The 18,444-nt window shown below is 41.3% G+C and overlaps 3 protein-coding genes across 6 annotated transcripts; 1 reads left to right on the forward strand and 2 right to left on the reverse strand.

Moving 5' to 3' along the window:
* Window positions 1-100: 100 nt before the first annotated feature.
* mmadhcb (metabolism of cobalamin associated Db) lies at window positions 101-8,852 on the reverse strand. 2 transcript variants are annotated; one of them, XM_028992172.1, is made up of 8 exons: window positions 8,726-8,852; window positions 8,209-8,247; window positions 8,024-8,132; window positions 7,245-7,417; window positions 5,766-5,868; window positions 4,279-4,409; window positions 2,947-3,033; window positions 101-1,048 (listed from the first exon to the last, which is right to left on the reverse strand). In XM_028992172.1, the coding sequence occupies exons 2-8, from the start codon at window positions 8,215-8,217 to the stop codon at window positions 821-823; spliced, it is 840 nt and encodes a 279-aa protein (XP_028848005.1). In that variant the 5' UTR covers window positions 8,218-8,247; window positions 8,726-8,852; the 3' UTR covers window positions 101-820. The 2 variants fall into 2 exon arrangements, with proteins under 2 accessions (XP_028848005.1, XP_028848006.1); XM_028992173.1 differs by having other exon boundaries at window positions 8,113-8,132; window positions 8,726-8,847.
* Window positions 8,853-9,259: 407 nt separating this feature from the next.
* LOC114796731 (THAP domain-containing protein 2-like) lies at window positions 9,260-11,831 on the reverse strand. Of its 2 annotated transcripts, XM_028991193.1 has the most exons (6): window positions 11,670-11,813; window positions 10,973-11,174; window positions 10,744-10,854; window positions 10,469-10,673; window positions 10,134-10,284; window positions 9,260-10,026 (listed from the first exon to the last, which is right to left on the reverse strand). In XM_028991193.1, the coding sequence occupies exons 1-6, from the start codon at window positions 11,747-11,749 to the stop codon at window positions 9,999-10,001; spliced, it is 777 nt and encodes a 258-aa protein (XP_028847026.1). In that variant the 5' UTR covers window positions 11,750-11,813; the 3' UTR covers window positions 9,260-9,998. The 2 variants fall into 2 exon arrangements, with proteins under 2 accessions (XP_028847026.1, XP_028847028.1); XM_028991195.1 differs by lacking the exon at window positions 10,973-11,174 and having other exon boundaries at window positions 11,670-11,831.
* Window positions 11,832-11,878: 47 nt separating this feature from the next.
* c9h2orf49 (chromosome 9 C2orf49 homolog) lies at window positions 11,879-18,113 on the forward strand. Of its 2 annotated transcripts, none has more exons than XM_028991196.1 (4): window positions 11,879-12,035; window positions 12,670-12,833; window positions 15,436-15,763; window positions 17,624-18,113. In XM_028991196.1, exons 1-4 carry the CDS (start codon window positions 11,880-11,882, stop codon window positions 17,678-17,680), a joined length of 705 nt encoding a protein of 234 aa, XP_028847029.1. In that variant the 5' UTR covers window position 11,879; the 3' UTR covers window positions 17,681-18,113. The 2 variants fall into 2 exon arrangements, with proteins under 2 accessions (XP_028847029.1, XP_028847030.1); XM_028991197.1 differs by having other exon boundaries at window positions 15,484-15,763.
* The last annotated feature ends 331 nt before the right edge of the window (window positions 18,114-18,444 follow it).

An 18,444-nucleotide genomic window follows, 5' to 3' on the forward strand; every position in this document is an offset into this window, starting at 1 on the left:
TTAATTAAAATATTCATACAATGCACCACATTTTAACTTAGTACTGGCTCTCACTGGTGTAGCAGTGATATTGACACATAGTTGTCATTGTAGTTGCATATATTGGTTTTGCATAGACATTTTATTTAAGTGTTGCACAAATTTTACACGCATTATACATTGAAATATTTGCTGTAATAGACTTGTCTGAATGTTTACACAGTTCACAGAAATGTATTGTGGAAGTTCCTTTTAGTGTTTTCTGTGTCCCATACATTACATGGCAAGTTTTCAATCTGCTTGTATGGCTTTTGTCAAAACTTTATATTGAGCTACCCAGTAGTAAAGCATGATGAGTACTGTCCCATGTTCATAGTTCTGACCATTAGTTATGGGAATAATGTAACTTGAGTTATCAAAATGTCCAATGTATCACGTAGACAATCATCCAACTACTGAAAATATCTATGTATTTATGATTTGCCTTTTGACACCGAAATATGTAATTTCTTACCAACTACAATTGTACTGCAATTATTTAAGGAAGTGATTTCATGTGTTGAATGACATTCTAGATGATACTGCCATAGGACATCCCCAAAAAACATCAAATCAATATTGCATCACTTGCCTTAATGCAACCTATTAGTTTAAACCAATGTGAACATCTTCACTGATCACACAGGAAATGAGAAGGAAAACAAAAGGCAAAATGGACACAATTCCACCACAAGGTTGACATTCTAAAATATTTACTAGTAATGGAATTTAATTCATGTATAATCATGTGAACCTACAAATCACAATGTTTTTGTATGATTGTAGACATACATTTCCCCAGTTATTTAGCAGACTGAACTGAGTTTTGGGTATCCTTAGTTCCTTGCAGATTCTTCATAATCTGGCTATTTGGGGGTGCATTAGTGAAGACTGTTCCCACAAAGGCATGGGTTCCCCACAATTCATGTCGGATGACTTTGCAGCATCCCAAGTCTTCAATCCGGAAGCCCAGGTGGTGGTACCTTTCATCTGTCTCAAACATTGGGCTGTTTGTGTATGCCCCAAAGAACTATAGAAGGAAAAACACTCATAAACCAAAGTAATAAATTCTACATGCAAACACACAATAATTTACACTTCATTAATTAATATATACACACACACACACACACACACACACACAGTCATTTAAAAAATATTAACTAGTATATTATATGGTCAGGGAGTGTACACACAGCAGCCAAATAACTGCTTCTCCATATAGCAATCTTAGACTGCAAAAAATAAAAATAAAAATGATTGGCCTATCACTGCATTCAGGAAAACTGTATAAAATGAAGGGCTGTGCTGATCATCAAGGCCAGTTGGAAAATAATGGGTGACAGCTCAGCTCGTGAGACAATACTCAATACTGGGGCAAAATGGGCGTGTTTGCAGTAAAACATATATAATTTGCCAATCACTATTGATTGCAAGGTGCAAATTGAATATAGCTCAGGGTACGTCTAGATGTCCAAGCAATGATCTTTCTGCCTCACTGAGAGTGTCTTCAGTCTTGGCCTAATTCGCTTTGTAAAGTTTAAGGATGATTGTGCAGGAACATCAAATCAGAATCTAGCTGTTCCTGAACAATGTGATGTGTCCACCAAGCAGGGACAGTGACAGCAGTCAATCCTTGTTTCCCACTTGTGGGAACAACACAGTGGGCTTAACCAGATTTTCTGCCACACCAGAAATCAGATGAGCGGCGCATCATCAGACATCTAGAAAATAATAATGATAAAGCAATAAATGTTTTGTGTAGGGCTTCAAAGACATATACAGACATCAAAGTGCACAACAGCATCCTTCACACATTCAGATAACATGGCATTAGAAAAGGATAAAATAGACAAAGGACAAGATAAACAAAAAGAAAAGAAAAAATTAGACAAAGGAGACACACGAGATGTGGAGTCAGTGGTTGAAAGAAGTTTGAATAGGTGGGATTTGAGGGAAGAATTTTTGAGTCTTTGATTGTCTGATGTGGGTAGGTAGGGCATCCAAAGGATGGCCAGCGTTGGGAAAAAAATTGTTTTGATGATATGATGGACACATGGTTGGAAGGAGAGGTTGCGGTTGAAGTTGATTCCAAGGTTTTGAATGTGATTTGAGGGGGTGAAAGAGGAGCAAAGTGAGAAATTATTGGTGGGATATGTCAGGGAGTCTGGACCAATGATTGTTACTGCGGTTGATCTGAAGGTTGATTTTATGTCACAAAGGCACGCCATGAGGGTAGAAGGCAAATGTTATTAGCATAGCAATGATTTGGATTCCATTTGCAGTGAAGTGCAAACTATTCCAATGTAGAGCTTTAGACGCGAGGGGGTTATAAAGTGGTTAGTGGTGGGGTAGTGTGTCAGTAGCCTAGAAGGTCTCCAGGGGGACTGTCCCTGGTAAATACTAAGTCACTGTGGATAAGGGTATCTGATGATAAACGAAATTTGGAGGAGTTTGGAGGATAGGGCCACATTTTGTCTCCCAAGTCTGGTCAACTTTCTCATTGGCATGTTATTTGATATTTCTTAGTAAGGGCCTGACTTAAATAGTCAGCTTGATTATCAGCAATGATACATATTGTTAGATTTGTTTCTAATCCTCTATATTTACAGAAATGTAATTCTATTTCATAGTTTCAACGTAGATCTAACATAGAAGCATTTGGCCAATTAAATATAAGGAACATGATCAGCTGCACACATGCACATATATGCCATTTCTTTTGCATTTTTTTTGTCTTATACAGCAACAATGCACATGAAAGCTCCAGAGAGAGAAAGGTAACAAGTTTAATGTAAATAGATCATAACCTTGCCCAATTTAAAGGCAATTTGATGTAATTCATGTATCCCATGTTTCAATGAATAGGTTAAGCTTGGTACGGCCTACAAATCCTTATCAATCCTTTCTGTACTTCCATGCACTTACAGCAAGCCCTGAAGAAGGGTCTATGAAGTCAGCCCAAAATCCCTCAGCCCATAGAGCACAGCAGATCTCCTTGGCACCTTCAATGAACTGTCAAAATATGGCAAATGTGAAATACAGCACAGGTGAATTTTATAAGACAACAAATCACCAAAGGATACCTCAGCATTTGATTAATACAGACAGAACAACTTCTCACTGTGACCTCTCAAGACCTCCACATAACTTGAAAATAATTATAATTCATTGTATAGCCAAGAAAATGTTGGCCCAGAGATGGTGACCACCTCACACTTTCTCCTGGCAGCAGTGGGCAAACTTGTTCTTAGATATAGTTATGATGGGAAGATTTGTGGCCCGAATATATGGTTCCACACAGGAAAACCATATGCAGCTTACTTTTTAGTTAGAAAATGCAGTTTTTGTAGTTTTTGAGAGAGATCTGGGACATGGGTGAAGTTGAAATGGTCTTTCTGTTCCAGTATTTGCATTGTGTTTTAAGTTGTGAAACATTCATTTAAAAAAGAAAAAGGGTCAGTACACGGATAATCCTAATTGTAGACTGAATGTGTTTTTGAATTGCATTAACAAATATATATGATCCTGTGGCACCCATCTATATAATTAAACCACAAACCCAGGAAGGGCATCTGGGGTCAAACGTTTGCCATGTCAACTGTTCAGACAATCAGACCATTTGGTCTGCTGTAGGGACCCCTACTGGTAGAAGCTGAAAGAAAAAGATAAAGCTGTTTTGCTAAAGCAATCATACTTTACACTAACTAAGAGTACTCAGTACACAATATGTGAAAACGGTCACTGTTTTCTCTGACCGTTTTAATAACAGCACCTATTCATCTATTCATGCTATTCATGCTATTCATCTTCATGCATTCACACAAATATGACCAGGTGAAATTTAAACTTGCTGGAATAATGCAAGGTTGCATCCATTTTCCTGAGTCCCTGACACAGAGACAGTTAATAACAGAGTACTCTCAGAAAGGCAATGATTATGCAGGTAGTTTACAGTGTATTCAATGTAATAACTTGTCATGTCCATCTGTAAAAGTATTTTTAAATGTTTGTTATACAACTACCATACTCACTTCATATAGCTTTGATGTTAAATGTATATGAAAATATTTATTGTTTTGGGGGATTTATCGTTTATTTTGTTTGGTAAAATCAAAAATCTCTAAGGGTCCTTTAAACAGAGTCATAGACAAAAGTAGAACTTCAATGAAGTTCTCCATTCAAAACTACATTTAGTCAAGGACCATGCTCCATGAACAGGAAAGTGACTAAAGGACACACCTCTACCCCACAACTCACTTTAGACAGCAACAGCTCCCTCTCCTGATCAACCTCTTTACTCCAAGCAGTCATGTCATTGATCGTCTTCTGTGTGACTGTTACAACTGTAATGTTACTGGACGGAGCCTCGGGAAACATGTATTCAAAATCTGGAAGAAAAAAAGAAACTCACTCAGTCATGTGCTTGAACCAAAAAAAAATCTGAAAAATCCTTAATGTCATTGTTACAAGTACAACAAAATTAGGTGCAGTCCCTGAGCCGGAGAGGTATCTATAGACATATAATAAGGGAAGTATAAAAAAGGAGAAAGCGAGCGCCTATCTAATATAATACAAATATAATACAAAAGTATACAATTAAAATTAAAGAATGAGGTAGGTGTAGGTAAACTATCAATCTGCATGAGACCTTATTGCACATGGAGTAGAAACTGAATAGATTAAATGTCATTCAGTGCCCTGATGGCAGTCTGTTAGTCCTTGTTTTAATGCTGCTGTATCGTTTGCCTGATGGCAGCAGTTGGAACAGATCATGATCGGGATGTGAGGAGTGCCGCTCCTAATGTTTTGTGCTTTCTTGAGGCAGCGAGAGCTGTGCAGTTTGTCCAGAGCGGGTAAAGAACTGCCAATGGTTTCCTGGGCAGGCTTCACAAATCCGCTGCGGTTCATTCCTCTGCGCTGTTGTGCAGCTAGAAAACCATGCGCAGAGGCAGCAGCACAGGATGCTCTCAATTCAACAGTGGTAGGAAGGTAGTTAGGTAGTTATTTTTCCTGAGAACTCTCAGGAAATAAAGCCTTCTTCACCAGCTCTGTTAAGTTCACACCCCAGGACAGGGCCTCCGGGATGTGAACACCCTCTCCATGACCACTGGCCGATAATCATTCAGGCTATCGTGGAGGATTTCAGACAGGGTGGGGCAGTGATAGGCTGAAGATCTTTGTGAAAACCCCAGCCAGCTGCTCTGCACAGTTCCTCAGCACAGGTCCTGGAGCGAATCAACTCATATTCCTCCACCCTAAGGGTGCAGCTTTCATGATGCCTCTCTTCACGTTGTTTCATGCCATATTGTAGATGTCCTTGTCACTTGACCTTTAGCAGCCGCTGAAAAATACAATGTCAATAAAACAAAAGGGGATGCATTGGCACTGACTATGGGCTATGGGCTTTGAGCATTCTTCTCAAGGTTGACGCTGCGTGTCACAGTGGGATCTCCCCAATCAAATTAAATCATACGACTGTCTCCTTGATAAAGCTGCAGTCTTATGCTTTCCTTTTCTTCTTTCCATTTTTTCCTGTCCTTGTGGGTACTTTCAATTGCCTACTTTTCAGGCGTATCTGTCCGGATTCTTGTCTTCAACAACCACTCACCATTCACCCCACAGCCACCATATTGAAAAAAAGTGGTTTAATTTAGAAATTCAGGCTGATCTTCAGAAAACATGATTAATCGTGGACAAATCACAAACATATATCAGATACATTTGCTGGATAAAAGCAAACTTACCTCTCTTTATCAGTTCCGGGCAGGACTGTATGGCACACTCCACTTTATGGTTATCAAAGTACTGTTCAGCTTTGTTCACATTCAGAAGTGACAAATCTTGCCCCTGAAGAAATCAAGATCCTTAAACTCTGTATTGTCCAAATCAGCATATTTAGCATGTGAGAATGTAACTTAGTTGAACAGCAGTTGTTGATTTAAACTTAGAAATACAGGTATGCAGACCAGATATGGACTTCAGAGCACTGATGTACATTGATGGACAATGGTGTCACTAAATATGTGAGGGGGACTGGTACCCCATAATTCTTTATTCATTGAAATACCAAAATTTGCTATTTGAATTCTCTTCTTCATCTCTCTTTCACACGACACCATTGCTCTAGATAAAGTATCTTAAGTCCTGCTTCTTCATCAACTCATCTCATTGTCCTCCCTCTCATTCACACACATGTATTCTGACTCAGCTCTACTGACCTCTCCTCTTCAGCACATATCTGCACCCATTCCAGAGTATCGTCCACCTGTGCCCTACTCTCGTTCTAGAACACAATCAGCAACTGATCATAGTCCATGTCTAAACTCCTGTCTCATCTCATCTGTTAATATGTCCATCACCATAGTAAACAATAAACCAAGTCAGAATTAACATTCCATGGCTTTCCTGACCAAAAAGCTGAGTTTCCCTGACCTCCCGTTAAAAGAATGTTCAATTAAACATTTGGGTGCTGAGCAGAAAAGGGAATTTGTAGTTATGGAATTCAAAACTGCATTTAAGTCATTATTGTTGAATATCGGCAGCTTAGCGAGTGGGAACACTCCCTGGGAACAAAGACACACATCACCTCAGTTTCTGGCTACTGCACTATATGCTATTAACAAAATTCCCTGATAAATCCCTGACCTTCCCTGCCTGGAATCGCCTGAAATTCCCTGACCTGTGGGAACCCTACATAAAGGGCTGATCCTTGGTGTAGACCCACCCTCCAACCTCAACAGATCTGTCGATCCAACCGCTGTTGCACTGAATAACTCATTATATTCTTATATAATACCATAGCTCCCCTCTAGGCACGCAGTGGTGGCCTAGCCAGTAAGGAATCAGAAGCTTGCCGGTTCAAATCCTGTCCCCAAAGTACACTGCTCCCCATGCGCCAGTCATGGCTGCCCATTGCTCTCCAAGGGTGATGGGTTAAAAGCAGAAGACACATTTTTTCATACTTCACTTTCACACAGTGCAGATCCTTCTGGTCTTCTCTGTAGTGCTCATGAAACCATACTGCTGCCCACTAGCTTCTACCATTCTTTCCCATTCTTTTCTCCCTCCTTACTGTCCAACCTCTCATACAACACGCCACATGTTTTTGACTTTGCCATCTTGCTCTGCCACTTCTTCTTCACCAAGCTCTTCTTATGGTTAAATCTGTGTATACATAGGGCCAAATGCAGATGAAAGGAGTGAGCAATGTTTTAAAAGTTCACCTGGACGTCCTCAAGAGCCTGGGCAGGGACAAAGCAGTGTTGCTCACTGCTTGAAGAGGAAGGTAGGATGTTTGAGACGGTTTCACTAAAGGCCACATTGCCATGCAGCTCAAAACGCAGGCTCTGGAGCCCAAAAGACCCCATACTCTCATCTGGCCAAACTCTCCTAGGTCCTGCCAATGAAGGAAAATTACACATCAGACGACACTGATTAAAACAACGATCATATCCCCAAACTAAGAAAGCAGAAGATTATTGTTTTAATACTGACCCTAGGTGTCTATTTTTTACATTTTAGCTTTGTGCTCCACTCACATTTTATTTACTACTCTCGACTGAATTTCTAGCATTAAATACACATCAATATAACGTAAAACTACATCCCCAGTTCAAAGAAAAACAAAAGAAAAGTTGGGACGCAGCACAGACCTTTCACCTAATGTCATCTAACTGGCCTTGTGGTGATCTAACAGAATTGGAGCCAGTCGTAGTCCCAAAACAGGCAAGTTTTCATTGTAGCTAAACTAAAAGTTCTTGCAGACCAAGTGCACCAATTGATTTCGGCACCCACATGCTCCATACTCCAGATCGAGCACTTGACTGTTCGAATCCCAAGCTGCCAAGATGCCACTGAGCAATGTACCGTCCCCACACACTGCTACCCGGCCGCCTTCCATAGGTTAAATGCAGGTTTAACATTTCACTGTGTTGTGGCACATGTGACAACTAATCACTTTCACTACATATAACGTGTGTGTCACTCATCTGAGGAAGTGTACCATGTAGGTGGGTCTCGGCTGCAGATAGTGTCCTAGCTCCAGCAACACGATGAACCAAAACGTGCAGCCCTGGCATGTACGACACCAACCTGGCTCTCCCACAGAGCACCTTATCAACAGAGATAACGTGTCAGACAGCATCACAGGCAAAGATGATTTGCATTGAGATTTTGATTTAAACTTACATTGGCCATCTCAGTAGGACTCTTCGTTTTCTTGTCCACCTGCAACCAAAAAAAAAAAAAAAAAGACAAAGCGAATGTTAAAACTAGGATGGCACCAATATACATCCATTTATCAGAATCTATTTCTAATGCTGCTGCCTCTTGAGCTGTATGATGTCATACTGAATTAACTGATGTTTTAATGTAATGTTGTTCTTTTAAATAATTCACACTGTGTTATTTAATCACTGGTGTATGTTTCTATTTGTCACTCATTGCAGCCATTTCGTTATATGTAAACAGGAAAATATACTCATAATCTAAGAGAACGTCTTCTAGCACATTTAAAATGCCCCGCATTTATATTACACACGCAGCATAATCCGTAGTTACGGGAACAGTCCCCCAGGACACACTCAGGGTTAATAGTCCTGCTCAGGGACACGATGATAGTAAGTGGGGTTTGAACCTGGATCTTCTGGTTCGGAGGCGAGAGTGTTTGTTATCCACTTCATAAGTATGAACAAGTTGCACCTACCTCTGAAGAGTTATGTCTGGAATTCACACTCGGTTCACCTTCGCCTTTCACATAACTTTCCCAAAGAAGCTGATGTTATTGCCTTCCTTACTCGGCGGTGTCACTCTACCATCCTCCGTATAGTAATGGTTGTGTAGCGCCTCCTGCTGGTTCGGAATGTGACGTGCGGATTTCTAAAAGGCTGGATAGTTCATGGAATTTTAGAAACAATGCACTTGAGTTTGCGTAGTGAATAATCGGTTCAGTGTATAACTGTGGATTTCTGAAACGCTCAGGGCCCTATAAACGGCACCACAAACTAGTCTGAACACCCTACAGCATGCTGATGTTGTTTAGTTAAATTAAAAGCTTGGCATACAGAAGTGTTGCGTGATTCATGACTGGAATTTGTATAAATGTGTGGAGAACTAGAGACAATAGATTGGAAAATTTGTGTACATACAAGGAAAACACATTATTTGTTTATTTTTTTATATTTAATATGAACATCCATTGAATTGTTTATCTAAAAAAAAAAAAAAAAAAAAAGGGCAGGGCAGGTCCATACACAGAGGCATCTAATATAGATTTGTGGGGAACATTTGACAATGAAATACAATATTTACAGGTGTCAGTACAGAAGCTGTTTCTTCCCTGCAGGGTGGGGGTAGGCATAACCCACCAACAGTCTGCTTGTGTTTGGAAAAACAATTGCTCGGTGTCTAGTATCCTACTGTACAGTTTATTCCTGAAACTTCTGCTCTGTATTTGGAGAATATGTACTTTTGCCACATGGTGCCCTCTCTTGTGAAAGCAAGGTAAGTGAAATTAAATTGAAGTGATTCTTGTCAATGCCATCTTTAGTTTGAGCAATGTAATCACAAAAATTAAATATATCCTGAGAACCGACATCTGCATTCACTACCTTGTTCAGCAGAGACTCTGAGCACTAACGTTGGAAGCCCGTGTGATGCAACCGCTCAGCTGAGTGAATCGCCTTTACTGCACCATGGCTTAATATCAACAGGCCTCCATTGTTACGGAAGGTCAACAGATCACCGTCGTCACAAAGACGAAGTCATGGCTGTATTAGCTAAGCTACTCCAGCATCTTTAGCTTCTTCATGACCTGCTTAACAAAACTGCTGACATACACCAGAGCACTCTGAAGTTTGGTCTCCAAAGCTGGTTGGCAAGTAGCTGGTGGTATAACACCACCAGTGGCTTGCTCAAGACGAGAGAGTGCAATGTAGTCACCATCCTCAGCTGGCACCCCTGACAGAAGTATGGTGTAGTCATGTGCTTAAATTTTGCTTCTGTCTCCTGGACCAAAAAAAAAAAAATAAATTAATGAGCAAAGAGTAAAACAAGAAAATCAACATAACTTTCATCCATTTCCAACAATTTTGAAAAAAAAAAAAAACACTTACCGGAGAAGAGTGTGAGGGTGAGGGAGTGGGAACTTCATGGTTTCTCTTAAGTAACTGTAGGCCTTGGGTCCATGCAGATGTAAAGTCAAAGCAAAGTCCATTTGCTTTGGAGTGAAGGCATGATCCCTTTTCAGGAGTTCAACAGGGAAATCTGAATGATTAAGAACCATATCATTACAAAGTATTTCAAGCAAAACCAGGTATTATGGAGGTTGTAAATTAGAGACTACAGTTTAAAATGCATGTCTCAGATAAGTATTTTGAAGAATATTGAGATCATATTGTCAAGACATGCTACCACATAGCTGTGAATGCTAGAACCGGAATAAACCAACCAGAGTAAACATCCAGCTTTTGCTGAAGTTCCTCACTCAGTGTGCTCTTCTCTTTCAAATCCTCCAACAGGCATCTCATAATCTTCTTCTGTCTTCTCTCACGGTCCCTGGCATTCCTCAATTCGCGCCTTAACTTCTCAACCTGGTCCAGAGATTCAGTCAACTTCTTCTTGGTTTTAACAGGATCAAGGGAATACAGATGATCCTGGAAAAATTTTACACCTTAGTAACTAGAACAATACCGGCATCCATTTTAAAAAAGTTATTATACTCACTGAGTCGGACGGCTCAGGTTGGACGGGTTCTTTTGCAGGTGTGTGCGACTGTGATGGTGGACACTGTTCATCTGCCTTTTTTGAAGTCCTGCTTGATCTACAACACGGCAGCTGGAAGAAAGAAAAAAAAAAAAAAAAAAAAAAAAAAAAAAAAAAAAAAAAAGTCAATTGTTTGAGTTATTAAGAGCACCTCATGATTAATTACATGTAATAAGTTGTCTTGAATAACCTTGGACAGATGTACTTTGGACTTGGGAAAATTGAAAATGGATGGGATCGCTCCCTCCCTGAGCCGAACAGTCTGTCCAGTTCTGTCAAAATCTTCGGGACGAAAGTGGCTGCTACAGAGTACAGTCCGTGGTTTGGCCACAAACCCCTTTCTCCTCAGAGCCAGCGTCCATGCCTGCCTCCTCTTCCCCTCACTGGGAAATCTACACGGAGAACACGGCCATATTCAGGTGCTTAGCTCAAAACCGTGGCAACTAAACTAGCTGATAAAAACAATTTGGCAACATTTCAGCATCTAGTACCAAAACAGTATTTATATATGAGTTTTACCCATATCAGTTTCCATTCACATGCAACACTAACTAGTAGCTTCAAATGCTAGCTTAGTTTCCTCGCTCACGTCGTCGATAACGGCTTGCAAAACAATATTTACCGGGCAACGTTGCATTAAAGCCTATAAACAAACAATGTTTTTGGAACATTTCCCGGATCTTGAGTCATAACGCTACATTTAAATCGTCGTGTGTGTTTTTTGTTCCTTCTTTAATGAAAGTGCTGTGAAGTGGAGTGGAGTGCAGGCTAGAGTCACCTGCCTCGTCCACGCAACGCGGCAGCCTAATCGACTGTAACACGAACAACGTTATCTGGCGAATATTTGTCAACATTTCGTAACAGACAAGACGATAATAAAATCTTACTTGTGAAACGTTACGCCTTGATCCTTCGTCTTCTTCGTCCGCTCGTTGCTGCAGCCGTACGCGGCGCAAAAGTCCGGCATCTTCGCTGGTGCTGCGCCCCTGAAGCTTGGAAGCCCGTTCCAACATGGCCGCCCTGTCTAGGCCCATGGCTCCTCCCACCGAGCAGGCGACGCGCCGGCGTTTACGCAGACCCGGCGGCGGCGGTGCATGATGGGATACAGGCTGTCAAGTCCAGTCAAGATGGCCAGTAACAGGCACGGTGGCGACGGTGGCAACGGCAGTAGAAATCGGGTTTCCGACCACGCAGACCTGTTGCTTCACCCCGAGCTGCTGTCGCGGGACTTTCTCCAGCTGGTTTTAAACGAGGTCGGCCGTTTACTTGATTTAGCCGAACCTGGTCGTAACTCGCACATTTATTTCTGTTCGGATGTGATGCTGTTTTGTGCTCGGCGTGGCTCACTGGATCCTACATTTTAAATCGGGCAGGCGCCTAATTACGACATCGTGGCATTAGCGACATCGGAACATGTTTAGGAAAACAGTAAAAAAAAAAGGCTTCATAGACAGAAAAGCGTCAGTATCCCCACAACATGGTGCGGTGCTCAAGCAAGATCCCCAGCTTTCTCCATACAGTGTTCCCACGGGTCCGGGAATTCTGGAATGCTGTTCCCACTGAGGACTTTTGGTCCTTGAAAATGAAGAATTTAAGGACTTGCTCACCCAAAGTGCTAAAATAAAAGATGTAGAGGATGTCAGAGATGGAGTTGGTTTGGTTTGTTAGGTTCAACACGCTAAGCTGCCGATATTCAACAACAATGACGTAAATGCTGTTTTGAATTCCATAACTTCAAATTCCCTTTTCTGCTCAGCACCCAAACATTACACTGGACATTTCTTTATACGGGAGGTCAGGGAATTTTTGCTAATGAATGAGTCCTCTCCGATCTTCAGGTTGTAAGCTCGCTTGGACATGAAGGAACTTTTTTTTCTTTTCTTGCAGCGAAAGATTACAGTCGTTGGCGAGGGAAACCGCGAGCGGCTCACGGGTCTGTACCTGCAGCACGTCATCCCTCTTCCTCAGAGAGACCTTCCGAACAGCCGCTGGGGGAAGAGGGTGGAGAAGACCAGAGGACGGCAGCGGACAGCCAGCACCCATTGCCACAGGTGAGACCATTACATAATGTCCCCACTCCTACATGTACAGTCAGGTCCATAAATATTGGGACATCGACACAATGTTAACATTTTTGGCTCTATACTCCACCACAATGGATATCAAATGAAACGAACAAGATGTGCTTTAACTGCAGACTGTCAGCTTTTATTTGAGGTTATTTACACGGTGTAGGAACCTCCCACTTGTTAAGGGACCAAAAGTAATGGGACAGAATAAGAACCATAAATCAAATGTATACATTTCAATACTTGGTTGCAAATCCTTTGCAGTCAATTAGAGCCTGAAGTCTGGAACACATAGACATCACCAGACATTGGGTTTCATCCCTGGTGATGCTCTGCCAGGCCTCTACTGCAACAGTCTTCAGTTCCTGCTTGTTCCTGGGGCATTTTCCCTTCAGTTTTGTCTTCAGCAAGTGAAATGCATGCTCAATCGGATTCAGGTCAGGTGATTGACTTGGCCATTGCAAAACAGTCCACTTCTTTCCCTTCAAAAACTTTTGCTTTTGCATTATGCTTTGGGTCATTGTCCATCTGCACTGTGAAACACTTCAGAATTCATCGTGCTGCTTTTGTCAGCAGTCACATCATCAATAAATACAAGAGAACCAGTTCCACTGGCAGCCATACATGCCCACGCCATGACATTTCCAGCACCGTGCTTCACTGATGAGGTGGTATGCTTAGGATCATGAGCAGTTCCTTTCCGTCTCCATACTCTTCTCTTCCCATCACTCTGGTACAAGTTGATCTTGGTCTCATCTGTCCATAGGATGATGTTCCAGAACTGTGACTGCTTTTTTAGATGTTGTTTGGCAAACTCTAATCTGGCCTTCCTGTTTTTGGGGCTCACCAATGGTTTACATCTTGTGGTGAACCCTCTGTATTCACACTGGTGGGGTCTTCTCTTGATTGTTGACTTTGACACAGATACACTGGAGAGTGTTCTTGATACAGCCAACTGTTGTGAAGGGTGTTTTCTTCACCAGGGAAAGGATTCTTCGGTCATCCACCACAGTTGTTTTCCGTGGTCTTCCGGGTCTTTTAGTGTTGCTGAGCTCACCGGTGTGTTCCTTCTTTTTGAGAGTGTTCCAAACTGTTGCTATCTCTCTGATATGTTTCTTTTGTTTTTTCAGCCTAATGATGGCTTCACCGATAGTGACAGCTTATTGGATTTTTAAAAGTTTTAAAGTGAAGTGATTGTCACATGTGATACACAGCAGCACAGCACACGGTGCACACAGTGAAATTTGACAGGCGCCCGGGGAGCAGTGTGTGGGGACGGTGCTTTGCTCAGTGGCGCCTTGGCGGGTCGGGATTCGAACCAGCAACCTTCTGATTACGGGGCCGCTTCCTTAACCGCTAGGCCACCACTGCCCCATCTCATCTTGACAGTTGACAGCAACCGATTCCAAATGCAAATAGCACACTTGAAATGAACTCTGGACCTTTAATCTGCTCATTGTCATTGGGATAATGAGGGAATAACACACACCTGGCCATGGAACAGGTGAGAAGCCAATTGTCCCATTACTTTTGGTCCCTTAACAAGTGGGAGGCACATATGCAAACTGTTGTAATTCCTACAGCGTTCACCTGATTTGGATGTAGATATCCTCAAATAAAAGCTGATAGTCTGCAGTTAAAACACATCTTGTTCGTTTCATTTGATATCCATTGTGGTGGTGTATAGAGCCAAATATTGTCCCAATATTTATGGACCTGACTGTATACTGTATGCTGGTAGTAGGGTGGTAGTAGCCTAGTGGGTAACACACTCACCTATGAACCAGAAGACCCAGGTTCAAATCCCACTTACTACCATTGTGTCCTTGAGCAAGACACTTAACCCTGAGTGTCTCCAGGAGGGGGACTGTCCCTGTAACTACTGATTGTAAGTCGCTCTGGATAAGGGCATAAATGTATGTATATTGCTGGCCTGTAGACAGTAAAGCATGGTAAAGAGTTTTGGAACAAGTGAAAGGTAAAATAATATAAGGTAAATCATATCTCAGCACAGTATGAGGCTGCTGGTCTGGTTTAGTTACAGCAACACATAGAATGGATTATAAGAATTCATCATTTGACTTATGACTTATGGCCCTTTAAAAGCCATTAGTGAGAAACCTTTTTCACCACATTACTGCTAATTATATGTTGCTTTACTCACTCTTGACTATGCGAATGTAAATGTGAACATTTACATTTACAGCATTTATCAGACACCCTTATCTAGAGCGACTTATGATGAGTAGTTACAGGGACAGTCCCCCCCTGGAGCAACAAAGGGTTAAGTGTCTCGCTCAGGGACACAATGGTAGTAAGTGGGGTTTGAACCTGGGTCGTCTGGTTCATATGCAAGTGTGTTACCCACTAGGCTACAGACTGTGACACAAAAATAGGATACATTAGTTCTCCAAATTTCCCATTTTGACATTATACATGTTCATACTGAAAAAAGTATATAGTTGATTTATATAGTGTGCTGACTAGTCTTCTTATTTATTAATTGATTAACAGTCTGCTGGTATTAAATTGCATATGAAAAATGTATTTTAGTGTTTCTTACTTGAAATCTTGGAACTAACAGTGATGGTGGAAGGAAATGGCCTCTGATTGTTTATGATGGCAACTCCAGTCCATCCGTGAAACTGAAGCACCTGGATCCGGGAACTAAGGATCCTCATCTCGCTACTGATCGTGTGAAGCCACCACCAACCATCAATGTGGCCAACCCCATTCGCAAGCTCTCGTCATCCAATGGCTCTTCAACATCCTCTCCATACTCCATGCAAAGCCACATCATAGCTCAAGGATGCTACTCCAAGACTTCTAGTGGGAACAGCAAGCCGGGGTCACCCATGTCTCCATTGACAGCAACCCCCCGGCTGAAGCGGTTAACCCCCAGTGGAAATGAGGTGAACTGCAGCATAAGTACTGGATCTTCTAGTACAGGGTTCTCAAACTTACTTGTCCCCAGCACCAGTCATGTGAGGCTTTGAGGCTGCAGGGCCCCGCATAAGCTACCGTCCTCAACCAAACACTGACAAATGGTGCTTAACATGCAAAATGACTTTTAACATCAATTAAATTACAGATCTTGTGACTATTTGGTGTCTGCTTTCTCACCACAAACTGGTGGAAATGAGGAATGAGCCACTTAGAGCATTTTTTTTTTTATTTCAGCATAATTTCAATGGTTTCATTGCCTCTTTACTTGGCATAGCTTGTCAGGTAGTTTTGGGGTAAACAATTGCATATTGAATGTAATTCTGGGTAAATGGCCAATTCTTTTCATTTGATGGACAGGGTTCCCACAGGTCAGGGAATTTCTGGAATATTAGGTAATTTCAGTAAAGGCATTTGCAGACAGGGAAAGTCAGCGAATTTGATCATTTGGGTGCCAAAATCTGGGAATTATCAGGGAATTTTGTTAATAGCATAAAGTGCAGTAGCCAGAACCTGATGTGTATTTATGCCACTTTGTTCCCAGTGAGGGATTTTGTTTCATCCACTCTAAAAATGTGCAATGTTCTAGAACGCTTTTAAAATCTTTGGGAAGTCGGCATGTATCGTTACACTCGCCCACCAAACAAACATGCCAGACAAGTGTAAATTTCAAGATACTTGGTCTGAAAATGAAGAATTTAAGGACTGGCTCACTCAAAGTGCTTAAATAAGATGCATGTAGAGGATGTCAGAGATTGCGGTTTTATTCATTCAACAAGCCATGCTGCTGACGTAAATGCAGTTTTGAATTCTATAGCCACTTTAAATGCACCCAAATGTTTAATATACCCCATATACAGTGCAGGCCAAAAGTTTGGTGACACCTTCTCATTCAATGTGTTTTCTTTATTTTCATGACCATTTACATTGGTAAATTCTCACTGAAGCCATCAAAACTATGAATGAACACATGTGGAGTTATGTACTTAACAAAAAAAACTTGTTGGCCCCTTTGCTTTCACTCTGCGGTTCAGCTCACCCCAAACCATCTGGATTGGGTTCAGGTCTGGTGACTGTGGAGGCCAGGTCTCCACTTTTTGTTAAGTACAGAACTCCACATGTGTTTATTCATAGTTTTGATTCCTTCAGTGAGAATCTACCAATGTAAATAGTCATGAAAATAAAGAAAACACATTGAATGAGAAGGTGTCGCCAAACTTTTGGCTGGTACTGTACATAAATGGTTCATTTCTTAATATGGGAATTACTGCTTTTTGGTCAGGGAAAGTCATGGAAAAGTCAGGGTAATTTACGTCTGACTTCGAGTGGGAACCCTGGGCCATGAACTCAAGGGAGTAGGGCAGTGACAGAAGTGCTGAGATCAGAGCTGATCTAACAGAATTTTGATTGGTGCAGAAGAAAGGCTCTGGCAGGAACACTGTCACAGATCGGCACCAGTTCGTGGCCCACTGTCTGAGAAATGCTGTTCTGGTCCAGAACGTCTGAAATATTTGTGTTTACTTATTTAATGCCTGAGAGATTGCTCACAAGTGGAGAACCATTGTCCAACCGGTGGCCTAGCGGTTAAGGAAGCGGCCCCGGTTTGTGTCCCGGTCCGTGTTTCACAATGTCAATCACTTCACTTTTAATCAGTAGTTGCAGGGTCTTGCTCAGGGACACAAATGGTAGTAAGTGAGGTTTTCTTTTGCATTTTGCACCTCTACTTAAGACCTGGTTATGATTTTGTTCAGGTGTGTGTTCTTTTTTTTATAATAAATGTAAATATGTGACTGTATAATGACTGTTGCACATCACCTCTCCATTTACAGATGGAGATCAGGTCACCTGAGGTGAAAAAGAAGATCCAGCATGTGACCTGGCCCTGAGCATGGAGTCATCAATCCCACAGTGTCAGGAATGGAATGACCAAGGGAGATGCTTTTTCAACTGAGCCAGACATGTAACATCTCTGTCTTTTTTGAATACTTATTTTAAGCCACACACTCAGAGGTTGGCATGGCCTGTAGCCATGGGATGTGCTGATGGATTCACTAGCAGGTGTCTCATTATAGGAGACATTTAGTCATATTTTTCTAATTGTGTACCCGATCCTGTAATGAGATTAATTTTTTTTATTATTAGATATAAATAATTTAATTTGGGATTTAAATGCCTTTTTGTACATGTAATTTTGTAATATACACTGTTAGTATCTTGCGTGTTTTAATATTTTCTGTGGGATAATGACTACATACATAAGAGATTGTGTGTATTTATATATTATTTTGGAGTGCAATAAAGAAGGCATTTCCTTCAGAATTTCTGTGTTTTAAGTTGGTTATGTAGTTTAAATGCTAATTCATTAAGATGTGATTCAGGAAAACAATCTGCAGAATTGATTAGTGATAAAGTTCTTTAATGCAAAATACATTTTACAATTTAACCTGTAGTGCTTCATAAGATATTTGGTTATGCTGCAGCCATCTATCTGTGTCAAATTATTTATTTTGACATGTAAATGCATTTTAACACACTCCCTTATCCAGAGCACCTTACAATCAGTAGTTACAGGCAGTGGCGGTATTTGATGTGAGCAACATGGTCGGTTGCCCAGGGCAGCATAGTGGCGGGGGCGGCATCTATTCCCCGT

Source organism: Denticeps clupeoides, chromosome 9, assembly GCF_900700375.1.
Source record: "Denticeps clupeoides chromosome 9, fDenClu1.1, whole genome shotgun sequence".
NCBI lineage: Eukaryota > Metazoa > Chordata > Actinopteri > Clupeiformes > Denticipitidae > Denticeps > Denticeps clupeoides.

Bases quoted from the DNA above. Each gene is read 5' to 3' on its own strand.
- mmadhcb (XM_028992172.1), bottom strand. The intron at 7,418-8,023 runs GTACACTTCCTC...CTTCATTGGCAG, and splicing joins AGCCGAGACCCACCTACATG to GACCTAGGAGAGTTTGGCCA. The intron at 5,869-7,244 runs GTGAACTTTTAA...TGATTTCTTCAG, and splicing joins AGGCTCTTGAGGACGTCCAG to GGGCAAGATTTGTCACTTCT.
- LOC114796731 (XM_028991193.1), bottom strand. From the start codon at position 11,749: ATGCCGGACTTTTGCGCCGCGTACGGCTGCAGCAACGAGCGGACGAAG. The intron at 10,285-10,468 runs GTTGGTTTATTC...TTAATCATTCAG, and splicing joins AAAGCTGGATGTTTACTCTG to ATTTCCCTGTTGAACTCCTG. The intron at 10,027-10,133 runs GTAAGTGTTTTT...TTTTTGGTCCAG, and splicing joins CACCCTCACACTCTTCTCCG to GAGACAGAAGCAAAATTTAA.
- c9h2orf49 (XM_028991196.1), top strand. From the start codon at position 11,880: ATGGGATACAGGCTGTCAAGTCCAGTCAAGATGGCCAGTAACAGGCAC. The intron at 12,036-12,669 runs GTCGGCCGTTTA...CTTTTCTTGCAG, and splicing joins TCCAGCTGGTTTTAAACGAG to CGAAAGATTACAGTCGTTGG. The intron at 15,764-17,623 runs GTGAACTGCAGC...CTCCATTTACAG, and splicing joins TAACCCCCAGTGGAAATGAG to ATGGAGATCAGGTCACCTGA.